The sequence below is a fragment of the Nicotiana attenuata genome, unplaced genomic scaffold (genome assembly GCF_001879085.1).
Source record: "Nicotiana attenuata strain UT unplaced genomic scaffold, NIATTr2, whole genome shotgun sequence".
In the NCBI taxonomy this organism is placed as follows: Eukaryota; Viridiplantae; Streptophyta; class Magnoliopsida; order Solanales; family Solanaceae; genus Nicotiana; species Nicotiana attenuata.
The window spans coordinates 60,803-73,669 of record NW_017672379.1 but is presented as its reverse complement, the minus strand read 5'-3'; the positions used below and the strand labels follow the sequence as shown (position 1 = coordinate 73,669).

At 33.5% G+C, this 12,867-nt stretch overlaps 1 protein-coding gene and 1 non-coding gene across 2 annotated transcripts; both read right to left on the bottom strand.

Annotated features, from left to right (window-relative positions):
• Positions 1-2,077: 2,077 nt before the first annotated feature.
• On the bottom strand, positions 2,078-2,151 carry TRNAV-CAC. The gene has a single exon. It is a non-coding gene; the product is annotated as a tRNA-Val (tRNA).
• Positions 2,152-3,501: 1,350 nt separating this feature from the next.
• On the bottom strand, positions 3,502-11,233 carry LOC109212986 (BEL1-like homeodomain protein 9). The gene is made up of 4 exons (XM_019376733.1): positions 10,173-11,233; positions 5,397-5,767; positions 4,500-4,560; positions 3,502-4,288 (listed from the first exon to the last, which is right to left on the bottom strand). The coding sequence occupies exons 1-4, from the start codon at positions 10,959-10,961 to the stop codon at positions 3,725-3,727; spliced, it is 1,785 nt and encodes a 594-aa protein (XP_019232278.1). The 5' UTR covers positions 10,962-11,233; the 3' UTR covers positions 3,502-3,724.
• Positions 11,234-12,867: the final 1,634 nt, after the last annotated feature.

Below are 12,867 nucleotides of genomic sequence, written 5' to 3'. Positions count from 1 at the left end.
TATATATATATATATATATATATATATAGCAAATGAAGAAAATTTATTGCTACAATTTTATGCTTCATGGCAAAAGAAAATGAAATCTTAGCCATGAATTTTTCAATTCGTAGCTAAACATATACTCCTAATATATTTCATGGCTAAAAGTATGGAATTTTAGCTACAATATGAAAAGGTTTATGGCAAATGCTTCAATTCATAGCTATGGAGTTTTTAAGTTGTAGCTAAAGATGAGTATTATTGCCACGAGTCTAGGCTATAGAAATAGCCACAAAATTTGAGTTTGCATAGCAAATAAATTAAATCTTTTGCTACAATACAAAATTTCGTAGCTACAATATGAAGATTGCTACAAATTTTGTTCGTCGTGGCAAAGGAATAAAATTACTTGCTATAAGAATATTCTTCGTAGCAAAAAGCTTGTACAATCATAGCTACAACACACAAAATTTCTGTAGCAATAAGTATTACTCCTTCCAGACCATGTAAAGTCTGTAGCTAACTTTTAGCTACGCAACATTTTGCTACGAATGCTACGGAAAAAAATATTGTGGCTAAAGTGTTTTGCCACGAAAATTTTCATATTTAGCTACAATATTTTTCATAGCTATAGATGTTTAATGTTGTAGTGAGGGTGTATCATTATGTGTCTCCTCAAACTTCTCGTCCCCCTGATCAACATAGTTAAAAGCCATCTCTTTGCCACAAGTTTTACACTTAGCTTTATTTCTTTCTCTTATTTGAATAAAAGATGGACAAACAAGAGATGTTTCGGCCCGTTTAGAAGGTTGTCTAGAAAAGTAAGGGTAGTAACAGGGGGTCAACCGGGGCATCATTTGGATTAGTTTGGGTTAACTTGAGTAACAGGACTAGTGGGTGTATGATCATCCGATTGTGTTTCATCTAAATCTATTTCTTGCTCATCTTCTTCATCAATAGTTGGATTACCATAAAGAGAATTCATATATTCATGATCTAAGTTTTCACCACCTCCAACACTATGCACATATTGACTCTCCGTAAATTATAATAAAGTATTATCACTATCAAGAATAGCAGCAGATGGAGGGCGGGTATGGGGTTTGGGTAGGGAAAGTCGGGGAATTAGAGGAGGAATAGATTGGTCACTAGATTCACCACTCTTGGATTTTCCCTTATTTTTACTAACCATTTTTTTAAGGAATAGACCATCTTAATTATAATTATACAAAGTAATTAAACAAAACAAACAAAAATATAATATTAAAACCAAAGAGTTGGAACGAGTTTACCGAAGTGACGAACAACTTGTTGAAATTAATTATCGTTGAAGACTTGAATACTTCAATTCACCAACTTCATAATTTTTCACACAAGTTGCAACAACAAAGTAACCAATTTTAGAAGAAATTAGAGAGAGATTGAGAAAGATTGAGAGAGATTGATGACTTGGTGAAGAAAAAAGAAAGAATAAGGGGGTATTTATAGTTGAAAATAGGGAAAAAGGTGTAATTATAAAAAGTTTAGGGTTAAACAAAGTTGGAGGGGTTAAATGGCTATTTTATAAATAGCCAACGGCTATTTTGTCAGCAATAACGGCTACATTTTAAAGGTGCAACGGTCAGAAATTGAATTGACAATTTTTTTTTCTTTTTAAAAAATTAGCCGTTGGGCCCGTTTAGGACCGGTTAGGACCGGTTGAACCGACCCACTTAGGAGCCGGTCCCGGGCCCTAACGGTCCCGGTCCTAACGAGCCCCTACTTTGAACCGGCCCACATGGGCCTGTATGTCTCCTTTGTGCCGGGCTTAAACGGGTAGGACCGTTTAGGCCCACTACCCATATGGGCTCGCGGGCTTGGGCCGGTCCCAGGCCTAACCGGCCCACTTGCCACCCTTATACGTAGTAGATTGCAGTGTTTAATTTCAAGTGAAAAATAAATTGTAATTATCTTTTAAATGCTTAACAATATTAAAAAGAAAAATTACAATGTCAGTTTACAAAACTTAATTAAACTCATAAAATTACATCAAGGTGAAAATAGTCCATTCAAGATACAGAAGTTCAACACAGTAGAGCTGTGTAAAAGATGAAATTGTCTGAGCCCGGGTTCGAACCGGGGACCTCTAGTGTGTGAGACTAGCGTGATAACCAACTACACCACCCAGACTGATGGTTTAAATGCTGATATCCTAACAATTATATTCATTAAAATTATGCTTTTATTGTTTTCTAATTACTTTACAACTTCAGCATGAAGCAAATACCAATGTGGAAAGAAACAGTATACTCGCAGGTCGAATATAAGATAAAAAGTATCATGATTATAAATTCGGGATTATCGAAAGAAAAATTTTATCAAAAACACGGATTAAGAAAAGAATAAATTGTCATTTACTTTTTTCTTAACGAGAGAGTATCAATGAAAATTGCAAGTTATTAAAACATATGGAAAATGGACTAACAAAATACTTTCACATCAAAAAGGAAAATCAGAACTTGAGTTTAAAATGTTATAAGAATAAAATTACACAAAGTGAACTCTGTTTGATTAAACACTATGCACTATGCTTGTGCAGTATATAAATTAAATTCATTTCGAACCAATGGTATAGTTGTCTCTGTGTGACCTATAAGTCACGTGTTCGAGGCGTGAAATCAGTCATTGATACCTGTATCAAGGTAGACTGTCTATCTCACTGTTTTACCAAAAAAGTGCTAAACCTTTTCTTAAAACGAATTAATGAGAAAATAGAGGGTGAATCCTAGTTAAATACAATAACCCCTAGATCTAACGTTTAGATGTATTGATGATGTAGGGTTGAATCCGAAAGTGTTGTATATCAACTACAAATGTTCAATGATTGCCAATGAATATAGTAATAAAAGCATGTAATAAATGTAGATAATGGCAATGAATGTAATAAGAACGAATTTATCACCCAAATGTTAGATGTCTTGGATGATTCTACTTCCTGATAACAATGTGGAGTAATAGAGAATGAGGAAGGACAAGGAATCTTTGGATCTTGTGAATAAAAAGTGTATATCGAACAATGTAATCAGTGGAAAAGACAAGCTTTTGTATATTCTTTGTAGTCAACTCTTTACAATGTGCTCTTATCAAAAAGTGAAGGTCCTCTCCTTTTTTTTTGTCTATTCCTATTTATAGGGGATATTCCTTAAAAAACCCTAAAAAAGTACAACGGAAAAAATATTCAATGGAATATTCCTTCTTTCTATTCTAAACTTGTCCTACCGTTATTTTCATACACCCTTTACTTGACCTCGGTACTAATCTTTCTTAAGGCGACTCCTCGCCTTATGTCGTGGTCGGCTTGATCCTCGACCACGTCCATTTGTAGCTATTAAGTCTAGTCCAAATTTTGACCAATACAATCACACCCCTTGGGATGCAGCCCTTCTACGGAGTCTGCATGAACCAAAGCATTCGTGCATCAGGCTGCTTTTACTTATCTCGAACCAATTAGTATAAATCCTTGATTCATATCATCCTATATAAAGCAACTAAATGTTCCTCTTTCACCAACATAGCATATTCTTTAAGGCGTGTGTTTATACATGCTCAAATGAACCAAGAAACAGTCGCAACAATATATCAAGGAACCTTTAAGAACGATAACTAAAACATATGGTTTTACCAAAAAAATGTTATCCAAAGATAGTATGAAGTAGTGAAACCCTTTCTAACATTCTATAAATGAAGAAGCATGAAATATTTTTCAACCAACAAAATCATGCAGCAGTTGCCCTCCAATAATATTATTATCTCTTCCAAACTGACGATTTTGTGTTTCAAAGCCACCAAACATGAATCCTTCGTTATTTTCATCGATACCAAAACGTCGAGCTGCATTTCTTGGAAAGGATCCTGATAAACCAATACTCACATTATTGTTCTGTTTAAGTCCCAATGTTAATGACACTCCACCATTTCCAGCTGATGCAGTACTCATTTGATCAACTACTCCAGCACGAGAATGAGGCGAAAAATTGTCATATGATAAATTCATTGTCTCCTGATCATCACCAACTAAATGAGTTTCACTTGGATCATTATTTCGTGTTCGCTTTGATGGAATATCTTGAAATTGTTGTGAAGACGTAGATGGATGTTCGGATGCAAGTGAATTACTCGTTGGAAAATGTTCGATGGGATTGTTGTTGTTGTTTTGTTCCTCTCTTTGTAAAGCTGCTTTCTGAGCTTGCCTGGTTTCAAGATTGTGTATCTCTTCTACCATAGGCTTCCATAGTCTAACTCTCGCATTGATGAACCAGTTAGAAACCTGATCCATTAGTAAAATATTGAATTAGATCAGGTACGCGCGAGCAAAAAGTGCCTAGCTATTATATACTGACAATGTAAAAGAACTTTTTACATCAAGTCTCTCCATCAAGTCGCAGGTTACATGTTACAACAAGTTAAAATGCACTAGAAATTTCTGCATACGGCTAGTTAAGGATGATAATCAGAGTATCAATATGAAAAATGCACACCTGATTCCTTGAAAGACCAGTCTGTTTGGCCAACATTACTTTGTCAGAGTCGGTAGGATAACTGCAAATAGCATCAACACTACTGAGTTAAAAAGTACAGAAAAAATGCCTGCAGGACAAGGGTACTTGTATCTGTTTTTCAACATACATCTATTCCAGTACATGTTTTACACTTATGACTCCATACTTGCACCTTTTTCAAAATACACGAACAAAACCGCTAACAAATTAATGCATCCTTACACAATACTTGTTGTTTCCTAATTGTAAACTAAGTAGATGAACAGCAACTACGGAGGGTGGTGAGTGAGCAACCTTACCCCTACCTTGTGCAGGTAGAGATGTTGTTTCCGATATACCATCGGCTCAAAGCAAGCATACATAAACACATAAGTATGTCAGTATAGAGAAAGAATGCAGAAGCGAAACAGTCAAAGCAGCAGTAACAATAGCAAGATAAGAGAAAAACCAAAACAAAAGCAACATCAATGGTAATAGAAATCTAAGAATATGGAGATGAATAACGTTACTACTACTAGAATGAAAGGAAAGATGCTCGACTGTTTACTAATCATCTGTCCTAATACTCGACCTCCATACCCTCTTATCAAGAGTCACGAACATAGTTTATTAATTCAACATGTACAAAGTTGCCATGATCATAATTACTATGCATTGACAGTGTATATAACTCTTTTACACAATCAAATAAGATGGCAATATGCAACTCTCTAAACTAAGCCTAATTTGATAATACAAAAATAAACTCTATAAGCCTAATTCTATGGTTCAAAAAATAAAGTAAATGGCCTGCTATGATAAGTTAAAAAGCACTTACGTGTAAAAATCAATTATACTATCCGTGTATACAAGTTAGATCCAACTGATATTACTTACGGGTGCAAAAAATGGTCAAACAACCATGCCCTGAGAACAATTACTGCACGTTCCGGTAGCCCTCTTTGTGGTCGCCAAACAGGCTGATGATCAACAAATCCAGCATTATGAATTGCTGTTCTTTGACAATAAATGCCTTTCCCTGCAGGATTTCCAGCTCTTGGGATTGAATGATCACTTTCACAATTTTGAGATTTGCCTGTGTACTGCAGTTGGTCAGTGATTGCATTTTTAAGGCACCTAAAGTGTTTGGACAAAGCTTTTAGAGATAGTTTTGCAAATGGCGCGGCATTCCCAAGTCCATGAACAGATTCAAAAGATGCCACAACTGCTTGTAGTTGTTGATAGTACTGCTTATACCTTCTGTAAACCTGATGGAGATCACCCAAAAAATAATTGTCAAGAATACAAGGTCTCCTTAAAATCATAGGTATTTTGTTTATTCGAAATCATAAGCGATGCAAAAAGTTTATCTGAACAACATAGGTATACTTCTCTTTGTTACTAGCGTTTCAAAATTCTATGGAATGGATATATAATGGGTCTGCTCTTCTATCTTTCCTCACTTAACAACGAAATACATAAACGGTTCATTTAAGTTGTCCTTAACGATCAGGCAAACACCTCAACTAAGTTCATTTTCAGTTGGACACTTCAAGCCTATAATAAAGTAAGTCAACTAAACGCCCGACTTTGTCAGCCCACCTCGCGTGAAATACACTCTTGGATTCATATCGAATAAACAAATGGGAAAATGCCACGTGTAATTTTAATTAAAAAATTTGCCACCTAATATTTAACCAAAAGAAAAAAAGAAAAACAATGATAACTAAAAGAAGAAAGAAAACAAGAATACCGAGAACTGCCGCCTGTCCTCCTCCTCTCCCATTTCCTTCAATAACCATTTCCTCTCTTTCTCCTTAATCACCATTTTCATTTTCACACCCTCCTTAATTCTTTGTTTTCTTTCTTTTTTTTCCAGATTCATCTCCTTCATTGAGCAATAACCAAAATCGGGTTTTGCTCAAATGGTCAAACTGCCGCCTAACAGCCCTGCCATCTTCCTCCATCAGCCCCAACATCGGGTTTTGCTCAAAAACCAAATTCTACAACAACCAAAGACCTTTCATCCCTCTTCCTTCCCCACCACTCCTCTCTCCATTACTGACTACATCTTCTTTATTCTTCTCCTAACCACCGCTACTTTCGTCATAGCCCTCGCCAACGTCGCTAATGACCACAACATCCCTCGCGCCAAACTTCTTCTCTACATGATCAAATTAGCTATTTTTTTACAAAGTCACATTGGTGGATGTTGAGTTGTTTGCTGGGTGATACAGTGGCCAGAGTGACATTTTGGGTTGGCTGTTTGATGGACCGGTAGTGTGGGGGTTGGGATAAACATTAGTTAGTAATTTAAGTCATTCACGCGCTGAAATTGGATTGAGAAACACACAACATGCCATGTCAGCACGAGGTGTTTAGTTGACTTACTTTATTGAAGGCTTGAGGTGTCTAACTGAAAATGGGCTCAGTTAAGGTGTTTGTCTGATCGTTGAGGACAACTTAAAGGGGTCGTTTATGTATTTCGCCTCACTTAAATACCATATTTTTATCTGCAGCAGAGTTCGAGCTCGTGACATGCATGCGCGTAATCCATACATCACACGCTGCACCGTTGAAACTAGACTAAAGTCCTTGGCTAAGTATGAAGACTTCCTATAAGCCATGCATAAATATAAGAGGAACCATACGTCAAAGAAGTAAACTATATATGAATATGTTAAATTGCCTAGAACAAATGATCATAGTTCATACCATATTCGGGAACAGAAAAATTATCAGAATATCAAGTGTATTGAGCAATTGAGAAACGGGTATCAATTCTTTTATTATACATAAGGGATAGGGAAACGTCCAAAAGTGAGAAAGCAATATAAGGTGGGGATTACCTTCTCTCAAAGCATTATGCTTCAACAAGGTTAATGACATGAATATCTTGCATAGGAGAAAGAAGTAAGCGTGGAAATTAAAGAAAAAAAATTATTTAGAGGACATATGATATCACCTACTTAGCATTATCATAAAAAATTATAAGTATTTGGTGAAAGTAAATAAGGAGACTATTATACGTATTCAGAGGGAGGCAAATAAATATACAAATTTTCTGACAAAAATAAGTTAAAACATAAAAAGAATTTGTTACATTTGGAAAAGTAAACTCAAGAAAATAGAGTTCCTTTTGTTTTTTTTTTTTTTCCTGTCATACTTGAGCCATGTAGTTTATGAAAGTTTTAAGAACTTCATTTAGTCTTTTCCAACACATTCAAAAGTGAAAATAAGAGGAGGAAAGAGGGATCTTGACTAATTTGTCCCCATAGTAATAAATCTTTTCAGATAGATACCCAAAATCTCTTCATCCACAATACGGCCAAACTTAGTTTCATTATAACCTATAGTATTAGAAACTCTTTCTAAATACTTGTCAGCCACTTTAAGGCACCAATCTTCGTGCATATATTCCCCTCAATCACTTTTTTCCAAAAAGGTGATTTAGTGATCAAACTTAAATGCCTAAAAAGTATAGGCATCTAGATACCTACTATAATACAACCAAAGAGTCAATAGAATTTAATTTGTAGTAATAAAAGCATATATAATATATAAATATGGATCACTACAAATTGGATATTGCATGTTGGACGGACATTAAACCACAACTCTAGCCTTAAGGAATGAATCTACATTTAGTTACTATGTAACTACAGTGCAAGAAATTACTTTGAGTGTTTTTTATAAGGGAGACACTAGGCTGTATCATAGGATAGAAATTAGTGGACACATTATCTGAAGAAATTAAACCAAGCCTGCAAACCATGTGGTGAACAAAAATCTGAGACATAATGGTAAGGCTGTGCATAATTTGGTAAATACCAAATTATCGTATCGAAACCGAAAATTTTGGTATTTGGTATTCGATATTTTGGTATACGGTATGGTATATGGTTTGATTTTTAAAAAAAATTGGTAATAGGTATGATACAGAGGCGACTGAACCCCAAGGCAGGTAAGGCAAGGGCTTTAGGTCCCATAGGCCCCACTTTTCAGTAGTTTTAGGTTTATGTATTTATTTTTCTTTTTAGAAAATTGAAGTATTAATGTGAACAACTATAATTTTGTTGTGGAAAAGAAAAATAAAAGTTTACTTTTACCGTTATTGCATATTGGGGATATGAACCGCTACTTTTTACTGTTCTTGCCTTTTTGGGATTGATTTTTTTTTTCTCCATATTTATTCACAACTACAAAGTTGAAACCTTCTTGCCTCCTTCTTTCCTACATTAAATTCTTAAAGCTTTATGATAATTCTTACTCCTTCACATCAAAAGAACTACAAGATTCTTGTGATCCTTCTTTGTGGGATAAAATAAAAAGTTGTTAAGTACGAAATTTTTTTCAATGATAAATTTTTTCTTTCTTTCCAAGCATTTCTTTTTCTACATATTGTACTTGGGACTGATTTTCTACAAGAATGATTTTACAGGTTTTCAACTTATTAAAAAGTTATTTGGGATCAATTTATCAATTGAATCAGGTTCTATTCTAACCTTTGGCTATTTTTTTAATCTAAAATCTGTCTTCTTTTATATTTCTACTTTATCGATATACTGTAATTTTTTGTTATTTACTAAAGTTTAAATATGTTTACTAGAAATATGAATCCGGTTATGCAAAATTTTAAAAAGAGAAGAATTGAAACTTTAAATTAACTTTATGAATTCGCTAGAAAAATAGACATTAAATAAAATACGTATGATTTTTTAAAGGAATTAAGGCCCCTCATTACAGTTTGGCTTTAGGCCCCGAACAGTATTGAGCCGCCTCTGGTATGATATTTGGTATTTTAAACTGAAATGTCGATATCGTACGGAAATATATATTATATTGCACAATACACATATTATTAATTATAACATAAATATAAAAAAATCTAAAATTTTGCTTTCCTTTATTCTCTAAGTTCAACAATTAACTCTAATCAAGTAGCAAGACATTTCTAATGATCAAATTTATTCCTTTACGTATAATTTTCTCTCTATGAGTTGATATTTGCTGATTTTGGACAAAATTTTTATCAACAAACGTTTTCAGTTTTATACTTTTGAGTACTTTAATTAAGAATATTACAGTAAATGACTCTACGCACTAGTTAGTATTCAAACCGAATAAACCGAAGCTACCGAACCGAATAAATCGGAACCGAAAGTAGAAAAACCGAACCATACCGAATTTAATTAGGTACAGTATTGGTATAGCATTTTAAGAAACCGAATACCAAAAATATCAAACCAAAATATCTAAATATCATACCGTACTGACCGATGAACACCACTACATAATGGTAAGAGTTAATCCCTATCTACTGTCACGTCATCTGAATTACAACTAAAGATAAAAATAATTTAGACAACATGCTAACAACAAATTATATCAGAGGAAAACACTGACCGAGCAGAATTAGGATTTGAAGTTTATGAGTAATGAATTTACTATTGAACTTGTACCTCATCTTAGTTACTAGGTTAGCAATTAAATATTTATACAAATATTGTTAGGATGAAAAATCAGGTGTCATGCGTAAGCTACTAAAGCAAACCATGTTAAGCAGTACCAAATACTCTAGCTCTCAGCCCATGAACTTTGAGAGTAAAGTATAACTCAATGGTACTTAGCAAAAGCATCCAATCTTAAATGTCAAGAAAAAAAAAAAGGTACCTCGTTAAGCATTGAAATTAAGTTGGACTTGTTCCTCCTATGCTCACTTGCATCACCACATGAATATTGGGGATCATCACTTAAAGTTGCTTCCAGTGAAGGATCCATCACTACAAATCCATCATTAGCAGCTAATTTTTCAGCATAAATTTCCCTACCAACATCACAAAGTTCTTCCAACAATTGTTGTGCAGGTTTCAAGAATCTTGATCCCTTTAGAATTGAAGCATAACCAGTGAATGGTCCAAGAGGAACAGTAGCACTACTACTCTTTGATGACATGTCATTAGTAAATATTGAAGAGTCATATCTTTGTAGGTTAAGCTCTAGAGGAAGATTACTACTACTATTACTTTGGTTGTTATAATGATGATTATGATGAGATGATGACAAAGACAAAGACAAACCTTGACCTGTTGTAACATTATTGTTACAATTATTATTGTTATTTATAATAATATTAGTCTCAGGAGATGCAGCTACTAAAGAAAATGGTTCTTGTTTATATGCCACATCAACATCACCACCATGAAAAGATTGATCAAGAAACCTAAAATTTTGATGACTGTAGAGAAAAGGGTTGCCATTAATTTCTTGAAAAGAAACACCAGATGATAATTGTGGATCCATGAAATTAACTCCTTTTTCTTTAGAATCAGAAACAAGAAGGAAATCTGAAGGGATAAGTGAGGGATGATCAACAAAAGGAAGTAAACCAGAAGCAGAAACTCTAAGCCTATCTCTTCTGCTTTGTTGTGGGACATGATATGCTTCAAATCCCTCAGCCATATCTCACTGCAACTACTAAAAAGAGAAGAACTGTATTTTCTTGATAATAATATTAAACAAAAACTGAGTAGACAGAGAGAGATAAGGAGAAGAAGTCAGCAACAGTGAAGAGATGGGATGAAATGAAAGGCTATTATTATTATATCTGCTGATAACCCTTTTTCAGTTCTGAGAAAGAAAAACTGAGGATTTACTGTTTACTACCTCATCACATACATGGCTATTCTTTAGGAGTTTACAGCAGATTTGTTAAGAGAGAAATGAGAGGAGGGAGCAAGTTAACACACTAACATATTTTCTCTTTCTTTTGTTATTTTTTTTTAAGAAATTAAAGTCACTTTCTTACAGACTTCCACTGACTGACCAATTAATGTAAGTAGGGTCAGGAGCTTCTTCCTCTAATAATTGGCTTAGGTTTTCTTAGCAGTAATAACCCCCAGATATTTTTCTGAACAGCCACACCTTTTTCTCAATGTTTTTATGATATTAATAATTGGCTATTACTCTGAAAATATATACTCAATGACAATTAGTTTTATTCTGTTTTTAAAATGATACCTTTTTATATTTAAATTTCTTATTTTTATCATTAATAATGTATTGTTATACTCTTACAAAATCTTAATTTTTTTAAATTAAGTTTCAAATTTTTAGTTTTTTTTTATAATTATATAGCCAGTCAAACACTGATAAATAAAATAAAATGAGAAAGTAAGTACTCCCTCCGATCCACAATAAGTGATTTTTTTGGTAGTTTTCACATAGATTAAGAATTTACCTTTTAACATTAATTAGGAATAAAATTGACTATATTAACATTTACTATATCTTCACATAAACACTCCTACGACATACTTCAACACTATTTACTCCAAGGGAAATGCAGAAAAAAAATAATTAATTCATTCTTGAAATCTGAAAAAATCACTTATTTTGGATCACAAAAAAGGCCAAAAAATAACTTATTGTGAATTGGAAGAAGTAATTAGGACGAAACAACAATATAGTGCTGAATATCTCCAACTCCTCGCCGGCTTATAGCCGGTTTGGTGAAGCTTCTTTCTTTGCAAAAGTATTTTTTTTTTTTTTGTCAAAAATATTTTTTTCAAAGTTAAGTTATTTGGCCAAGTTTACAAGAGAAAAAAAAATACTTTTAAACAAAAGCAGAAACAATTTTGGGAAGAAGGAAAAAGTAGCTGGCCAAAAGTGTAAAGTACTTTTGAGGAAAAAAAAAAAGATTTATAGCCTATTTGGTCAAGCTGCAAAAATCAGCTTATTTTGATAAGCGTTTTTTCTCAAAAGTACTTTTTGGTGAAAAGCAGTTTGTGTTTCTGAGCAGCAATTAGTATTTGGCCAAACTTTTAAAAACTGTTTATAAGTGTATTTTTCTCAAAAGTGATTTTCAAAAAAGTATTTTTGAAGAGAAACTACTTTTTTCTGCTTCTTCAAAACTATTTCTGCTACAAGCTTAGCCAAACAGACTATTAGAAGTACTTTTAAAAGTTTGGCCAACTACTAATTACTGCTCAAAAATATTTTTTAAATTAATTAATCAAATACAAATTACTTCTCATCAATAGTACTTCTCTAGAAAAAAAAAATACTTCTTCAAGTAAGCTGATAATTAATAGAAGCTTGCGAACCAGGCTTTAGCCATTTTTTTTCATAAGCAATTACAAAACCTTTCGCTTCATCTATCACTATCGGTCTTTACGCTGTTTGGAGGAACTTAGTTTCTACATTAGGAGGTTGCGTCCTATCCCATGACACTCGAGTAACACTTTTCCATTCTAATCATCTTATTTTAGTTTTATACATTACATTTGTCATCTTATTACAATTCTTCAGAAACATTGAGTCTGCATGTTGACGCGATAATTTCATCTATTTCCACCTCAACTTTATT

Bases quoted from the DNA above. Each gene is read 5' to 3' on its own strand.
- LOC109212986 (XM_019376733.1), bottom strand. From the start codon at position 10,961: ATGGCTGAGGGATTTGAAGCATATCATGTCCCACAACAAAGCAGAAGA. The intron at 5,768-10,172 runs GTACCTTTTTTT...GATCTCCATCAG, and splicing joins TAATTTCAATGCTTAACGAG to GTTTACAGAAGGTATAAGCA. The intron at 4,289-4,499 runs GTGTGCATTTTT...CTAATGGATCAG, and splicing joins CTGGTCTTTCAAGGAATCAG to GTTTCTAACTGGTTCATCAA.